Below are 18,149 nucleotides of genomic sequence, written 5' to 3' on the forward strand. Positions count from 1 at the left end.
TTTCTGTTCTCATCCTGAAGCAAAGTTCTTAACCCGAGGTACTATTTCTGGGTTAGCGGAGTCTGTAACCTGAAGCGTATGTATCCTGAAGCGTATGTAACCCGCGGTTACCACTGTATATATAGAGTGGTCATTGACTGTGTGTGTGGTAGGTTGGTTGGATGGTAGAAAGCTGGTTGCGTTTGATATGTATAAAGCTGTTGGTCGTGGTTGGAGAAGACTATTTTAAGAATAAAAGCAGCATTCTGCAAAGTACTCTTTCTCAAGGACTCTTTTGTGCCAACTAGGGTCCGAGGACCAGGCAAAGGAGTCAAAGGAGGTCAGAACCTTTTCCTTTTCAAACATTGACAGGCATCTGGTTAGTCATTCAGAGAATGCTGGAATAGACAGACCTTTGTTCTGATCCATCAGGTCACTTATGATGTCCATACTCATGCCCCCCTAGAGAAGAGGGAAATTGTGATACCTCTACACAATTTCAGGGGGGGGGGAGTTGTGTTTAGTGAGAAGCAGCTGTCTGTCTTACCGTCCCTCTCATAGGCACAAGTGAAATGTTACAGTTTTCCCCAGACACAATCGTTTATCTTCTCATCTGTTCCCGAATTCTTACAGCATCTTTCCTTCCCCTCCCAGGAAAACAGTTTCAGGTGGGGGCAAAGTGGGTGGACAGACAAATTTGCAGAAAGCTAGGACACTGACGTTTGAAATAAAAGGAAAGCCGTGGTTCTAGGTTTGTATTTACTGTAACAAGCCCCCTCATTTCTCTGTTCTCTCTAGTGTAAGGTAAAGGTATCCCTGACTATTAGGTCCAGTCGTGGCCGACTCTGGGGTTGCGGCGTTCATCTCGCTTTATTGGCCAAGGGAGCCGGTGTACAGCTTCCAGGTCATGTGGCCAGCATGACTAAGCCACTTCTGGCGAACCAGAGTAGCGCACGGAAACGCCGCTTACCTTCCCACCAGAGCGGTACCTATTTATCTACTTGCACTTTGACGTCCTTTCAAAGTGCTAGGGGGGCAGGAGCAGGGACCGAGCAACGGGAGCTCACACCGTTGCAGGGATTTGAACTGCCAACCTTCTGATCAGCAAGTCCTAGGCTCTGTGCTTTAACCCACAGAAGAAAAAGCTAGAAAAATATCTTCCCCCTCCATTTTCTATTGCTTTCAGTAACTGTTTATTGTCCCAGTTATAGTGAAAAAACTAAGTAGATCTTTGCCTCTTCCTCCAATGCTTTACTAATATTGAGTGGCCGACTCTGTAAGACCTCACTCACAATGAGCCCACTTTACTCACACCAAACATTTCCACCTTTTGCCCTCCATGGGGTTACATGCATATGGTGGGGTCGTGTGTGTTTGGTTAGTGACACAGAGCCACCGCCAAATGAGACATTCCGCCGCTGAAAGTTTTTGCAGTGCTCAGTTCCACAGCCAACCCACACAGTCACACGAACACTCTGGTGGATGCCAAAAGAATAACAAATTAAAGTTTAGTTTATAAAAGGCTTGGCTGGGATGCTGCTTACACAAGTTTTCATGCTGTTTACTCCGAGCAGGGAAAAGGTGTGGGAGAGGAGGCCACAAGGAATGACAAGACAACCTTAACTCTACAAGTCTAGGATTCAGACTCCTGGGGGGGGGGGTTTAAATAAATAAATAAAAAGACAGTGGTGTCAAGAAGAGTTTTCCCCACCCTCACCCCCTGGTTTGAGTTAACTGCAATTATTTGTAACAGTTGTCTGCAAAGAAGTGTTGGGAGTTCCTTTGCAGACAACCACACCCAACCTTACCCTCCAACATTCCTCCAATGAAAACAGGGACATCCTGGTTTGTTGTTGTTGTTGATGATGATGATGATGTTACCCCACCCATCTAATTAGGTTGCCCCAGACACTCCGAGCAGCTTCCAACTTACATAGAAATATAATAGAACATTAAATATTTTTAAAACTTCCCGATACAGGGCTGCCTGCAGATATCTTCAAAAAGTTGTATAGTTACTTATCTCGTTGACTCGGGGGGTCACATAACTCCATACCCTCCAACATTTCTCCAGCGAAAATAGGGACGTCCTACCATACCCTCCATGGGACGCGGGTGGCGCTGTGGGTTAAACCACAGAGCCTAGGACTTGCAGATCAGAAGGTCGGCGGTTTGAATCCCCGGGACGGGGTGAGCTCCCGTTGCTCGGTCCCTGCTCCTGCCAACCTAGCAGTTTGAAAGCACACCAAAGTGCAAGTAGATAAATAGGGGGGAAGGTAAACGGCGGGAAGGTAAACGGCGTTTCTGTGCGCTGCTCTGGTTCGCCAGAAGCGGCTTAGTCATGCTGGCCACATGACCCGGAAGTTGTACGCCGGCTCCCTTGGCCAATAAAGCGAGATGAGCGCTGCAACCCCAGAGTCGGTCACAACTGGACCTAATGGTCAGGGGTCCCTTTACCCTTTACCTTTAAGGGAAAGTGGGACATTCCGGGATCCCATCAGAAACTGGGACGGCTTCTGAAAATCCAGGACTGTCTCCGGAAAATAGGGACACTTGGAGAGTCTGCACAACATGCAGGTTGAAGATGGAAACATAACACCAGGGGCAGGGTTTAAAGATTAATCACAGAAACAGCCTACCTTTTGAGTAACATATAATAATAATTATTATTATAATTATAATGATAACAACAACAGCAGCAGGAACAACAACATCATTTATTACTCACTAGTGTAAAATAAATTACAATCACAAGAATAGAGTGGGTCCTAAAAATATAGACCTCAAGTGTCAAAGACCAAGATATGGAAGCTCTTCTTCAGTATACCAGGAAAACTTTATTATGAAGGTGCCAGATGTGCCTCTGTGGGGAGGGAAGGGGAGAGACTTCATCAGGCAAGGCCTTTTTCCACCTGCCTTGCCCCACCCTCCAGTCTCTGCTTCTTATTTTGTATTGTACAGTGGTGCCTTGCAAGACGAAAAGAATCCGTTCTGTGATTCTCTTCATCTAGCGGTTTTTTCGTCTTGCGAAGCAAGCCCATTGACGGATTAGCGGATTAGCGCTATTAGCCCTATTAGCTGCTTTTAGCGGCTTATCTGCTGATCGGATCAGCTGATAAGCGGCTTAGCGGCTTAGAAAAAGGGGGGGAGGGGAAAAAAACAGCAGGAACTCGCAAGACATTGTCGTCTTGCGAAGCAAGCCCATAGGAGATTCGTTTTGCGAAGCACCTCCAAAACGGAAAACTCTTTCGTCTAGCGAGTTTTCCGTCTTGCGAGGCATTCGTCTTGCGGGGCACCACTGTATTATGTTGTGCACTGTGGTTTGCTGTTGTTTTATTGATTGGAGTTTAGAAATTACTTATTGTAATTGTTGAGTGGATTTCTGTTTAATTTTGAAATGCTAATATTTAATATTATTTTATATTATATTTATATTTTACTGAATGTTGAATGTTATTTTATTTGCATATTGTATATTGTATTATGCATATTGTCTTATTTATATGGTGTTCGCCACTCTGAGCCTGGCTTTGGCTGGGGAGAGCAGGATACAAATAAAATTTATTATTATTATTATTATTATTATTATTATTATTATTATTATTAAGAGGCTGCTATAGAGAATGTTCTCTCCTGGGCCACCCCAGGAATGACCACAAGGGCCTTTTCTCTGCAGATCTTAGCCCCAGATATTTTACAAATTCTCTCAGGTGTTAAGTCATTTAGGGCTTAATGTCAAAGTTCTATATTGATACCAGTCACTATTAGATAAATTGCAGGAAAACGGAATAGGGGGTTTCAGATGCAAATTCATTCGCTAGCCGTAGCACATTTAAGGAGATTTTCAGACCCACTGAAGCTCACTTAAACCCTCAAGAAACACAGCTGTGAACAGCCATTACCAAAGGATGGTTTCCTTGCTAGTTCCCACCTTAGAACTCTTTTCCATTATTTATTGAAAACATATTAAGAATGTGCCCTTTGTCTATCAGGACCAAAGTAGGGTGCATAAATATAACAAACAGCCCATACAGTCCAAAAAACACCATCCAGCCATAAAACACATGATATAAATGCAGCAAAATAGAATTAAAGCAGTTAACATAACAGGGCAGGCTGATGCAGTGGCGTAGCGTGGGTTGTCAGCACCCGGGGCAAGGCAAGCAATTTGCGCCCCCTAACCCGTGGATTTGCGCCCCCTAACCCTAACCCCCCAGATGTTGCGCCCGGTGCGGCCGGCCCCCCTGCACCCCCCACGCTACGCCACTGGGCTGATGAAACAACAGCTTAAAAGTCTTTAAACACCAAGGTAAGCTGGTATGTTTGGATCTTGCATCAAAATGATAGCAATACCAGCACAGGTCATAAATCTAAGGGGAAGAGATTCTTCAAATGAGGTGCCACTGTGGAGAAGTCTGTTTTGAGTATCCCCCTTCTTATGGAATGCTTTCCTCAGCGGGGTTCACTCGGCGCCATCTTTATCTATTTTTAGGTGCCTGGCAAAAACTTTCTTTTTTTTACTTGGACCTTTAATTTGAAGGGTTTTAAATACTAGTAGCCTCTTTTTAGTGGGGCAGGATCTGTAAGACCTATTTTTTATTTGTATAAATGAGGGCTTTTAAAAGAAAGTTTTGTATTGGTTGTGTATTTAGATTTAGTGTGTATATTGTGTTTGTATGTCGCTTTGGGTCATTTTCACAGAGAAAGCAACCAAATAAGAAGAAGAATCGGGGCTTTTTGAATAGCCGGAATTCGCTGGAACTCGGTTCCAGCACATCCGGAACTCAGTTCCGCAACTGGTGGGTGCTAATAATAATAATAATTTATGAATTATACTCCACCCATCTGGCTGGGCTTCCCCAGCCACTCTGGGTGGCTTCCAACAAAATATTAAAATACAGTAATGCATCAAACATTAAAAACTTCCCGAAACAGGGCTGCCTTCAGATGGCTTCGAAAAGTCAGATAGTTGTATATTTCCTTGACATCTGATGGGGAGGGCGTCACAGATGTGGGCGCCTGGTTCCCTGTAACCTGGAGAAGCTCCTTCAGAAATACTGGACTGAGGCCGTTTAGGACTTTAAAGGTCTTTCTAAGTGAACATTGCCTTTCTAAGAGAACAAGGGAGGCCTTCATGGTGAGTTCCAGCACCACTTTTTCTAGAAAAATAGCACTGATGATGATGTTGGCAACTCTGTAAGGTATAAACTACAGTTCTCAGGAATATTTGGGGGAAGCAATATGCTTTAAATGCACGGTGCGCATTAAGCCCTAATAAAAACATAAATCAACTCTCAGAGCTTTGGCATATCGACCTCTGCTCTATCACCTCCCCTTACCAACCTGTTTATATTCTTACAACTTTCTCCCTTCTCTGTATAATTACGATGTCAGTCTGACATTTGGGGCAACATTTCCCGCAAGTCTGAAATCCGTTAGTGTATACATAGTGTTGTCCAATATTTCTCCACTACAAAGCCATCACTGCACATTTCCAAACCCTCTTCTTAGCCATTAAACTCTTGTTTTAAATTGACTTTTGCTTTGCTTACTTTATCTCATTGGGAAATCATGTTCTGGAACGTGCTAAAATAAAGCTAAACTACTGTTCTTGTAAGCATAAACTAAAGAACATTTCGTATGCCATTGTTTCCTTATGGTTATCTTTACCCGATTGTAGCAAGTAAATTGCAGAATGGAGCTGAAAGCCAAAGGAAAGGCTTTGGTTAAAGTATATAAATATATAGATAAATATATTATTAATAATAATAATAATAATAATAATAATAATAATAATAATAATAAATTGAAGCACATGGCTTCACCCAAAGAATCCTGGGATCCTGTATACAATAAAAAACCAAAATAGAAGCATTACAATCGGAAATAATCAACTAACTTCACAGAAATATTTTTTCTTAATTTCTGGCACGAGCTTCATGGTATAGAAGGCACTCAGCAGGAATGTCTCCCACTTCTGCTGCAACCAGCTCCCCTCTCCCCTAGACTTCTTAGGCCTGGCACTCGTGAGTAGACTTTGTTTCTTCTAATAAAGAGCTAACTTCTCTTACTCAGTGTGTTTTATTGCTGGCTGGCTCCTGACAGACCCCTTCATTATTTCATTACCACAACCCCACGTGAATGAGGTTATGCTTAATAAGCTTTGTGGCCAAGCAGGACTTTGAACCTGGGTCTAAGTCTGACACCTCCAGCACACAGGCCCTCTGGTGTAAAAAACAAGTAAATGGTAAAGGTAAAGGCACCCCTGACCATTAGGTCCAGTCATGACCGACTCTGGGGTTGCGGCGCTCATCTCGCTTTATTGGCCGAGGAAGCCGGCATACAGCTTCCGGGTCATGTGGCCAGCATGACTAAGCCGCTTCTGGTGAACCAGAGCAGAGCATGGAAACGCCGTTTACCTTCCCGCCGGAGGGGTACCTATTTATCTACTTGCACTTTGACGTGCTTTCGAACTGCTAGGTTGGCAGGAGCAGGGACTGAGCAACGGGTGCTCACCCCGTCACGGGGATTCGAACCGTTGACCTTCTGATCGGCAAGTCCTAGGCTCTGTGGTTTAACCCACAGCGCCACCCACGTCCCACACACAAGCAAATGGAGTGCAGTCCTAAATCGGACCTGGGAGACCCCCTACAATGAAGAAAGGAATCCTTAAAACACTACCTTGATAACATTATTTTGTTTCACTTTCCCTAGAAGCAAACTGATTTCTTTTGAGACGCAAATATAATTTGAAAAATCTGCAGGCACGCCCTTGGGTCCGACCTTGAAGGTAATGGCTTCCAGCGCTTGACACAAGATATGTAAACTGGATGCTAATAAGAAACAGAGAAGAGTGACTATAAAAAAGCATTAATCTCTGCAGGAGGGCTACAGGTGAAGAACAATCACTGGACCTTAAAGAAAGGCTCCTTGCAATATTATACGAGCTACCTGAATTGGCAGACGAGCAACTCCGGATTTCTGGCCAAGTGTAGGATAATAATAATGATTATTTTTTTTAAAAAAAGTCATAAGCAAAAACCACAGCAAACAACGTTGCAAGGGAGAATTTCGATCTAGTATGCATTTAAAAACTTTCCGCTGCAATATGCAAACCCAAACATATCTATTCTTCAAAAGTCACACTTCTGCGAATTTAGTGATGCATTTCTTCAGGTAAGCATATTTACAAAAATGCATATTTTAGGGGAAAGTGTGCATAAAAATGAAGGTATTGGTGAAAAGAGTTTGACAAATACATTCTACAGTGGTACCTCGGGTTAAGTACTTAATTCGTTCTGGAGGTCCGTTCTTAACCTGAAACTGTTCTTAACCTGAGGTACCACTTTAGCTAATGGCGCCTCCTGCTGCTGCCACGCCACCAGAGCCCGATTTCTGTTCTCATCCTGAAGCAAAGTTCTTAACCTGAAGCATTATTTTTGAAGCTATGTAACCTGAAGCGTATGTAACCTGAGGTACCACTGTATTAGGGGAAATTGCTTGCAAAAATGTTTACATTAAGGTGTGTTTTTTTAAAAAAATATGTTTTGCAAATCACTGCAAAATGTGGAGAACTGAATTTAAGATGGGGAAAACTGAAAATGACAGATCTTTCCATCCCTGGCATGAGGGAGGAATGGACTGTGAGGCTGAGCTGCAACAACTGGCCAAAGACCTGGACCTCTCTGTATGCAATAAGTGCAAAATGTCATGAGATTTTTGGCTAAGGATAACCTCAGGAAAAGGAAAGCCATTCTTCAAGCCGTTAGTGGATGGTACTTCTCTTAAACATGTTCTGAACTGTACACAGGAGAGGAAATGCAAAGTGACAGGATCCAAAATAATATTGGCGTTACTATCAATGCTATTGGCTGGGACGCGGGTGGCGCTGTGGGTTAAACCATAGAGCCTAGGACTTGCTGATCGGAAGGTTGGCGGTTCGAATCCCCATCACGGGGTGAGCTCCCATTGCTCGGTCCCTGTTCCTGCCAACCTAGCAGTTCAAAAGCATGTCAAAGTGCAAGTAGATAAATAGGTACCGCTCCAGCGGGAAGGTAAACGGCGTTTCCGTGTGCTGCTCTGGTTCGCCAGAAGCGGCTTAGTCATGCTGGCCACATGACCCGGAAGCTGTACGCCGGCTCCCTCAGCCAATAAAGCGAGATGAGCACTGCAACCCCAGAGTCGGTCACGACTGGACCTAATGGTCAGGGGTCCCTTTACCTTTACTTATCAATGCTATTGATCTAATTGTTCTGGAAGGCCAGGATGTTGCAAAATTTTCATGTTGCAGAGACCCTTTTATCAAACCGACATACCTTCCAACATTTAACAGAGACATTAGTTTTTTAAAGATGAGCAAGTACTTAGCTCTAAAGCTTGCAAAATATACACCGGAAAGTATGTAAGCAAGGTCTGCTGAAATCTCAGAAGTCAGAATAGGAGCAGATGAACAATGACTGGAAGAAGAGATTTCAATGCCCTGAAAACTGGAATAAGTGATGCAAACTGGGGAAAATTGCATAGCAAATAATGCACACTCAAAAGAGAAATCATGCAAATTTGCCTAATTTTACACTGGTTGCACAATTCAGCTCTTCTTGGACGTTTAAGCTTTTTTTAAAAAATAAAAAAATCCTAGAGAATATACAGCTTTCTCCGTAAGAAACAAATATGCCTACTTTTCTACACATCCTGCCCCACACTGAACAGATGAGAGGCCCCCTCAGGTTCATCTTCCTTCTATAGAGAAAAAACACCATTCACATGAGGTTGGTGGATCAGTTGGCAGCAGAACACTCAGAGCAGGGCTTTTCAGTAAACCTTATGAATTCTTCCTTTGATGTAAACCTTGGCAATGACTCTCTTGTATGTTTCATTGCACATCATACCATCTGAACAAGATCCAGGGCTGATAACCTGTACAATGTCCAGAGGCGGCTGACTGCTGGCTTCTTTCCTTGCCGATTCAGTTTTATAATGCTAAAAGCAGGGGGGGGGGGTTTCATCTGGAACTTGCTGGAACTCAGTTCCGGCACCTCTCTGGTAGCTGCTGTTGTCATTATAAGAGAACAAGAGAGGTGGTCATGGTGAGTTCCGGCACCTCTTTTTCTAGAAAAATAGTGATTATACCCCAAGTCTTTTGTAACATATCTGTTATTTATTTATAAAACTATGCTAAGTAACTTTAAATATACAGTGGAACCTCGGTTGTCGAACACTTTGGAAGCCGAACAATTCGGAACCCAAACGCCGACAACCCGGAAGTGAATGCTTCTGTTTTTGAATGATTTTCAGAAGTCAAACAGCCAACTGCCCTTTTATTTTCACTTTTCGAACATTTCTGAAGTCAAACGGACTTCGGAACGGATTATGTTCAAAAACCGAGGTTCCACTGTATATATTCCATTGATACCGATTATACCGTGTTGCTGAGAATATGGTACAAAAGCTCATTCAATGTAAAGGGCTACAGATAATGGGCAGATTTTGGACACATAACACCTATTTTACAGATAGCAAGTCTTTAATATCCAGTCAACAATGTCCTAACATTGTTTAGAAGCTCCCAGAAGGAGCAGGGGTTCACTGCCAACACAGCCAACAGTGCTTCAGTGACTCTATTATAAAAAAAGAAAACATGGTTGAGCTCTCTGGATTCAGAAATATTGTGGGAAAATTTTGCTGTTCAGTACTATGGACTTATCTAGATTAGAGAGGTAAGAATGCATTCGTTTCCATTCCACATTGCACACATCATGTGCAACACTGTCTCTGTTCTGCTACAGATGGGATTCTGCCAAAAACTACATTATTCATTTTGCTCTGCGCTGTGGTGAAATTACAACGCCACTGTGTTATTCTATGCCATTAACAATGCAAATGAAACACAATGCAAACTGCAGGGAAGCATAATCAATTACATATTGTTTGCGGACTGAAAGCAACAACACGGAATACAAATTGTATTCGCTGGATTGATTTCCATTCTAGACATTGGGCAAATAAGTGAGCATTGGCAATTTCTGCTCCCATTTCTGTTTTCATCAGAATTCCCCGACATCCCTAATGCACACATTGTTGGACTACAACTCCCATTATTCCTGACCATGCTGCTTGGGACTGTTGGGATGGAGTCCAGCAACATCTGGAGAGTCCTCCCAGGATACAGAATGAGGGATACATACTGGTAATAAAAAAAGCGCTTAAATTTAATATCGGCACTCAAAAAGCAGGTTAGCCTTATAAATAGTGCAACTGTCATAATCTATTAATCACTATTGACCATTGAACTCCACGAAGACTCCCCCCCCCCATTTCTAAAAGATGAGAGTTCCATTCTTAGCCGTTAATCAATATCCTCCCTGTCAGAAACCAAATGCCTTATCTGCCATTGCAGAACTGTTTTCATCTGTTTTCTTTTTTTAATTATGACTACCAAGCAAGTAACCACGACCAATAACACAACTTAGGAAGCTATTTGAAGAATGTGGAGTTCAGAAACTAACCTGATGATTATGTTGCAAAGAAACCCAACTCAGATTACACTGGAGAACTGTTAAATGTCATGTGTCTTTGAACAAAGTTGGGCTGAATCACGGAGTAATGTTATTGAAACCCTGATGACTGAGATGTACGTTCTAGCCTACATTCCCCAATAAATAATAGGGGGGAAATGCCAGTTGCCTCTCTAATAACACAGCACGTAATGCAGCTCTTTCTGAACTTTTAAGACCCAGGACCTGCCTTCAACATGCATTTGAGGATCCATTTCTTGCTTTTTAAACCATATTTTTTGTGGAGTAGTAGTGCTGGTGTTGTAACCCACCACAGATCAGGCCTCAACACAGCAGTCAGTCCTGACCTGCCTGCCGAAGACCAATTATTTAATGCATGTTTTGTTTGTGAGGTACAACACAGTGGCTTTGTGTTCTGGGCTTTAGGCCCCAGTTCCACCTTGTTTCTTGAGAAAGTTGCTTGTTCTTTGTAACTAGCAAACAGCAGCCATTTAATAACAAGCCATGGCCCCATGACGGCCATTTTGTGTTGGTGCTACAAAAGTTTTCAGATTTCCAAATGAGCCCCCAAAGGTTAGCAACTCATACTTTATCCAGTCCTCAAAGGGTCCATTACATCATCCCCTTCTGAATTTTCCAGACATCTCCTCCGGGTTAAAGGCAGTCCTTTCACAAGGTAGTACAGGCTTGCCCTATTTGCCTAGGAAATATTGCTTGTGGTTGGCATTTTGTAGAGGCCATGTTCCCCTCCCTGAGGGAGACATGAAGAACATGGAGGGGGGAAGCTGAAGCTGGAGGGTGGAAGATTAAACCCTAGCTGGGCAAATGGACTGAGGTTGCTTCATCTGTGTCAGTTTCAAACTCCTTGAGGAAAGAAGAGACAACCAGGCTTAAAGATTGTAGGGGACAGTGGAGGCTATCCCCATAGGGCTAATGGGGCATTAGGACCCCTGGATAGCTAAGTCCAGTCAAAGGCAACTATGGTGTTGCAGCACTCATCTCGCTTCAGGCTGAGAAAGCTGGCATTTGTCCACAGACAGATTTCTGGGTCATGTGGCCAGCATGACTAAACCGCTTCTGGTGCAATGGAACACCATGACAGAAGCAGGTCATGGGTATGGGACATGGGTGGCACTGTGGTCTAAACCACTGAGCCTCTTGAGTCTGCTGATCAGAAGGTCAGCGGTTCGAATCTCCATGATGGGGTGAGCTCCTGTTGCTCTGTCCCAGCTCCTGCCAACCTAGCAGTTCGAAAGCACGCCAGTGCAAGTAGATAAATAGGAACCGCTGTGTGACGGAAGCCAGAGCGCACGGAAACACCGTTTACCTATCCACCAATGTCAACTTTTGTGCCTTCCTTGTTCCCCAACCACTCTGGGCGGCTTCCAGCAAAATATGAAAAATAATAAAATGTCAGGCAATAAAAACTTTTCCTGAACAGGGCTGCCTTCAGATGTTTTCTAAAAGTTGTGTAATTCTTTATCTCCTTGACATCTGGTGGGAGGGCGTTCTACAGGGCAGGTGCCACTGCCAAGAAGGCCCTCTGCCGGGTTCCCTGTAAGTTTACTTCTCGCAGTGAGGGAACCACCAGAAAACCCTCAGAAGTGGACCTCAGTGACTGGGCTAAAACCCACTGCTGAATATCAAATGTTATATTAGGCCCTCAAGTGAAGAATTTTCCAGTGCTTTTCATGGTCCCTGTCAATGGCCTGTGTGATGTTATCAGTTTTGGAAATATGGCAATATTTTTCATTACAGATGCCATCGAAGGAGGATGAGGAAGAAGAAAAAGAGGCTTTCGTTTTCATATTATCAGTATGAGAAAAGTGTTTTTGGCCACTCAAGGACACACTGTACCTTTTGCCGACTGGTCACTCCATAAAGTAGGGAAAGTTTTGAAAGAGCGTTGTCCAGTTGATGGCTGGAACGTCCTTGTGTTTAATGTCAGCAGGAAGGGCAATGAAGAGTTGCTAGCACATCGCACCAAGCCTGCCATCTTGGCAGTTCCAGAGACAAAGCACTCTGCACTTGATGTTGGTCCAGTTGCCCTGCAGGTATACAAGTTTTTAATTACCTTGCACTTAGTTCATGCTATCCCTCAGTGAGGCAGAACCGCAAAGTCGCAAATGCTTGAAAGTCATTCTGGAAATATGTGTATCTGTGAAATTATCAGCTGCTAAACCAGATTTTTTGATTCTAAAAGCAGAGGCTACAGACATGTTGGCAAGCCCAGGAACCTGACATGTAATCAACTTACCTCAGCTGTCTACTAGGCTGGGAAAAGATACCCAGGAGTTTCCTACAGCAATTTGCCTGAAAAGGGCAATTAATGCAAAACTACAAGCTAGCAAGTTTCATAGACACTTCCAGGCCATAGATGCAGCCTGAATTGAGAGATATTCCTAATTACAAACAAATTGGGCACATGGATTACAGTTAAACCGGCCATGATTTAAATTTTAAAGGTCAGCAAAGTTATTGGATTTTCTTTAGGCTAGCAAAATGTGGAAACTCTTACAGAATAAAACCCTATTATACAAAAGGAATTATCTGATCATACCAAACAAGAGTTTTGTGGTTTATTCTTTCCACTCTTTGCCTGTGCTTTGGACAAATGTCTTAATTCTGAAGCAGATACATGAGTGAAATGAACCCATGAGTTCCCGCGAAGAGAAATTATTTTTAATAGAAACTTAAACTGCACCGATGTCACAGAAACAGATTACACACAGAGACACATGTTCATCCTCTGGACAATGACATTTCTACAGAGGCCATTTTCAGCTGCTGTGAAGAACCTCCATTTTATTTCTCAGGATCTGTCAGGGGGGAAGACACACGCCAGGTGTAGGCCTTTACAACAGAAACGTGTGATTCAAAGAGGTCAGCAAACTTTGCTGAAGAACAGTTGAGCTGGGCAAGGAGCCAGATCTGACAAACTAAAGATCATGCTAGCCTTACATAAATTTTAGAGGAGTTTGTTTTGCTTCAGGTCAAAATGAAAATAAATTGTTGAAATGCCCATTCTGAAGCTCCCTTGCTCCTGTCCTTAATCTTAGATCCAAATTGATTTAGACACGAGATGTATGAACTTAATTATTGTGTGTTCCACAAGGCCCATTCAGGTTGTGTGGCAAAATGCTCTTCTGGCTAAATGTCTGGAGATTAGGGGTTGGGTTGGCTTTGAGTACAGAATTTAGCAATCTCTGAGAGCTTTTTGGGGGGAGGGGGGGCGGAAGCACACCAGAAACATTTTCTCATGGTGTTTTCTGCGAGACCCTGAACATTGTGCAAAGGGTTTTTAAACTCATGTTTGTGTCACAGCTGACTCATAGGAAGCTTCGGAAGGAGACAAAAGCCAGGAATTGTGCTCAGGAGTCAAAGGACCAGAATGAAACTCATCTAGTAATGTAATAGAAGGGGAATGTGGGGAAGCACAGTTTTCAGAACAGGAGGAATGACATCAGACTAACTGACAAAAGCCACATCCACAGCATGCATTTAAAGTGCTGATAAGCCACTTTAAACAGTCATGGCTTGCCCTAAAGAATTATGGGACCTGTAGCTTGTTAAGGGTGCTGAAAGTTGTTAGGAGACACCCCCCCACACACCCCTCAAAGAGCTATAATTTGCAGAGTTCCCTTTGAAGGTAAAGGTAAAGGTAAGTTCAGTCAAAAGGGACTATGGGGTTAAAACAGCTTCTGGTGCAAAGGAACACCGTGAAGGAAACCAGAGTGCATTGAAACGCCCTTTACCTTCTCACTGCAGTGGTACCTATTTATCTACTTGCACTGGTGTGCTTTCAAACTGCTAGGTTGGCAGGAGCTGGGACAGAACAACAGGAACTCACTCCATTGTGGGGATTCAAACTGCCAACCTTCGATCAGCAAGCCCAGCAGGCTCAGTGGTTTAGACCACTGCGCCACCTGTGTCCCTCCCTGTGAAGAGGGGATTGATTGTTAAACCACTCTGGTAATTGCCACTCCACGAGGGGAGGGAGGAAAGTGATACCCAGATCAGGACCATAGTGGAGACAGGGTCCCAAACTATATCTCACTCACACAGGCAACTTGCCAATTTCTGGTTTTTTTTAAAAGGCAGGTATAGGCACAGATACAAATATTATGTATCGCCTAGTTTGACAAGTCATAAAACAAAATATCCAGGTGGCTTACAAGCAAGTTGTATGTGATAATCATACAATTGTCCACACCTTATATACAGAGAGGGAATGTGGACATGGACCTTTTAAGCACCTGAGAAGTATAGAATAATGTGGCCAAGGTGCCTGAAATTCTGCATCGGGAAAGGTTGAATTCTAAAATTGCTGCAAATAAATTTCCTAATTCCTATTAAATTACTACCATACACGTAACCCTAGGGAATTCAATGGGACTTATGCCCAGGTAAGGAGTATAAGATTGCAGGCTCAGATTGTTTCTGTTAATTATGAGGAACACCAAAAAACTAGGCTCACCTCTCACTAGAAATCCCATTTAGCTGGGTTTTGAAACTTCAAGAGCATTGCCCATTAATGTTCACAACAATAAGGGGTAGGAACTTGTTTTTTCCATAAGAAAGAAAGATGAAATTTCCAAGATGCTGAACGCACCACACACACACCTCCTGGGGCTGGGAGATTGCCTTTCTGCAAGGCGCTTCATTGCAAATACCTGCATATTTCAGAGGTGAGCCTTTTCCTGGCATTACAATCAGGTCCCCAGGTCAAATTAAGCCCTGGTTTCACCTGTAAAGGCAAGAAGATTTTCTCCTCTTCAGTTTCCCCTAGGTAAGAGATTTAGTTGAAAGCTGCTTTCGCTTTCCTCCAAAGTGGGGAAGGGATGTTGTGCTGCGAACTTTGAATGAGAGATGACTTTGGCCTTCATCTCCCCCCTCCGCTGTGGCCTGCCAGCCTCCTGATCGCAAGGGCAGTGGGAATGAGCCAAGGGAGAAAATTCCTCTGTACACTTAAGCCAAGGGGTTTCGGGACTGTTAGAGGGACAGCTAAGGTGCGTGGCACACAGGCTGAAGAAAAGCTAGCAAGAGACTAACCTGAAATTATGGGTGTCCTTAGGATCTCGCTCTGTGCTTGTCCCCCATGGCACACAAAAGGGCAGCCCCGGGGGACTGACTGTTTAGTGACCTTGCTTGCTGAGGAAGGGAGGGCATCTGTGTGGTCTATAAATAGGCGCCATGTGACCCCAAGGGCACATTCCACTTGGCACTGACGGCATGGAGACTCTCAGAGCAACACACACCAGGAGCATGCTGGAAGGCTGCCCACAGAACTTGTATTTCAAAGTCTCCTTGTCACGACCGGGAAGTTCAATCTGGGCAAAGTGGGCAGAGCACATGCCGTCAGTGCAGAAGGTCCCAGGTTCAATCCCTGGCATCTTCTGATTCCTGCTTTGCAGGGGGTTGGACTAGATATAATAATAATAATTTATTATTTATACCCCGCCCATCTGGCTGAGTTTCCCCAGCCACTCTGGGCGGCTTCCAATCAAGTGTTATAAACAATACAGCGTTAAATATTAAAAACTTCCCTGAACAGGGCTGCCTTCAGATGTCTTTTAAAGAGAAGATAGCTGCTTAATTCCTTCACATCTGAAGGGAGGGCGTTCCACAGGGTGGGCGCACCTACCGAGAAGGCCCTCTGTCTGGTTGCCTGTAACCTTACATCTTGCAATGAGGGAACTGCCAGAAGGCCCTTGGACATGGATCTCAGTGTCCAGGCTGAACGATGGGGGTGGAGACGCTTCTTCAGGTATACTGGGCCAAGGCTGTTTAGGGCTTTCAAGGTCAGCACCAACACTTTGAATTGTGCTCGGAAACGTACTGGGAGGCAATGCAGATCTCTCAGGACCGGTGTTATGTTGTCCTACTCCCAGACTGGGCTACTCCCAGTCACCAGTCTAGCTGCCACATTCTGGATTAATTGCAGTTGCTGGGTCACCTTCAAAGAGAGCATTGCAGTAGTCCAAGCGGGAGATAACCAGAGCATGCACCACTCTGGTGAGACAGTCTGTGGGGCAGGTAGGGTCTCAGCCTGCGTACCAGATGGAGCTGGTAGACAACCGCCCTGGACACGGAATTCACCTGCGCCTCCATGGACAGCTGTGAGTCCAAAATGACTCCCAGGCTGCGCACTTGATCCTTCAGGGGCACAGTTTCCTCATTCAGGACCAGGGAGTCCCCCACACCCGCCTGCCCCCTGTCCCCCAAAACAGTACTTCTGTCTTGTCTGGATTCAACCTCAATTTGTTAGCCGCCAGCCATCCTCCAACCGCCTCCAGGCACTCGCGGTCCCTTCCAGCTGTACAATTCTATGATTTTATGATTCCATGAAACCCTGGAGAGCTGCTGCCAGCCAGTGCCAATATTGTTGTGGTAGATGGGCCAATGGTCTCACTCAAGAACACAGGGTGGTGCCTTGTGCTGTGTCTCTATTTTATTTATATTCTTATAAAATTATTATTATTTTTCATTGCAGTGTCATAAAAATATCAAAGTGGTTTACAATGCAATAAAAAAATAGTATGTCCTATGTACTGGTCTCACCACAACTCCAGTTCTCGCTTAAAATCTCCTGCATCTCTTGATCCCTTAGAGCAAACAAACCCCTATCCTGGTGTTTTGAGAAGGAGGAGGATGAACTCTGGCCACCAAAGGAAATTGAAAGGCTGACCTTTGTGGGTAAAAGACAAACACCAGATTTTTTTATTACGTCTTCTAACATTCTGCCAAAGGGCTTGCTTGCAGGCTTTGCCAAGGACAAATGAATAATCCATTTACTACAACCGCATCCCGAATATAACGCTGTACAAACTCATGGTAGAAATATAGTTTTATTTTTATGTGCTTCGAGGATGGAATTTTACAAGATGATTAACTTTATTCTAAAATAATAAGTGGATGAAACCAACATTGTTTGTGTATTAAAAGAACATCTGTAACACACTTAGCAAGACTAGACTTTTCCTTATGGTGATTAATGCTCAGATCAAGTATTTCCTATAACAATTGGCCACAGAAATATTAATACAAGCAGCCTGAAGGAGGTAGATGGCGATGGCTGTATAATTCTCTTTATTGCAAGGTTTTTCAGTTTAGCCTTCTTTATTTCATAGTAGCTGAAGCAAACAAGCAGTAGATAAATTTGGATGCAAAAATGTTAGCTAAAACCCTGTTATGGACATAAACCTTTTATGCGGTTAAAGGTAAAGGTAAAGGTACCCCTGCCCGTACGGGCCAGTCGTGTCCGACTCTAGGGTTGTGTGCTCATCTCGCTCAAGAGGCTGGGAGCTGGCGCTGTCCGAGGACACTTCCGGGTCACGTGGCCAGCGTGACGAAGCTGCTCTGGCGAGCTAGCGCAGCACACGGAACGCCGTTTACCTTCCCGCTGGTAAGCGGTCCCTATTTATCTACCAGTACTTGCACTTAGGGGTGCTTTCGAACTGCTAGGTGGGCAGGAGCAGGGACCGAGCAACAGGAGCTCACCCTGTCGCGGGGATTCGAACTGCCGACCTTTCGATCAGCAAGTCCTAGTCACTGTGGTTTAACCCACAGCGCCACCCACGGTCCCTAGCGCCACTCGCGGTTATGTCTTCATAAATACATAAGATCCATAATCCCTTTACTAAATGCACATTACAA

The 18,149-nt window shown here is 44.0% G+C and overlaps 1 protein-coding gene across 1 annotated transcript in view; it reads right to left on the reverse strand.

The window, feature by feature from the left end:
- The window catches only part of LOC308573249 (NAD(P) transhydrogenase, mitochondrial-like), an 81,343-nt gene extending 65,671 nt beyond the window's left edge, over positions 1 to 15,672 (reverse strand). The window contains exons 1-2 of the mRNA XM_081170010.1: positions 15,546 to 15,672; positions 12,351 to 12,541 (exon numbers count right to left, since the gene is read on the reverse strand). Of these exons, the coding sequence (XP_081026136.1) occupies positions 12,351 to 12,489 (139 nt within the window). The 5' untranslated portion in view covers positions 12,490 to 12,541; positions 15,546 to 15,672. The remainder of the gene's footprint in view (positions 1 to 12,350; positions 12,542 to 15,545) is intronic.
- Positions 15,673 to 18,149: the final 2,477 nt, after the last annotated feature.

This window comes from Podarcis bocagei (genome assembly GCF_964188305.1).
Source record: "Podarcis bocagei genome assembly, chromosome: 14".
Classification (NCBI taxonomy): Eukaryota; Metazoa; Chordata; class Lepidosauria; order Squamata; family Lacertidae; genus Podarcis; species Podarcis bocagei.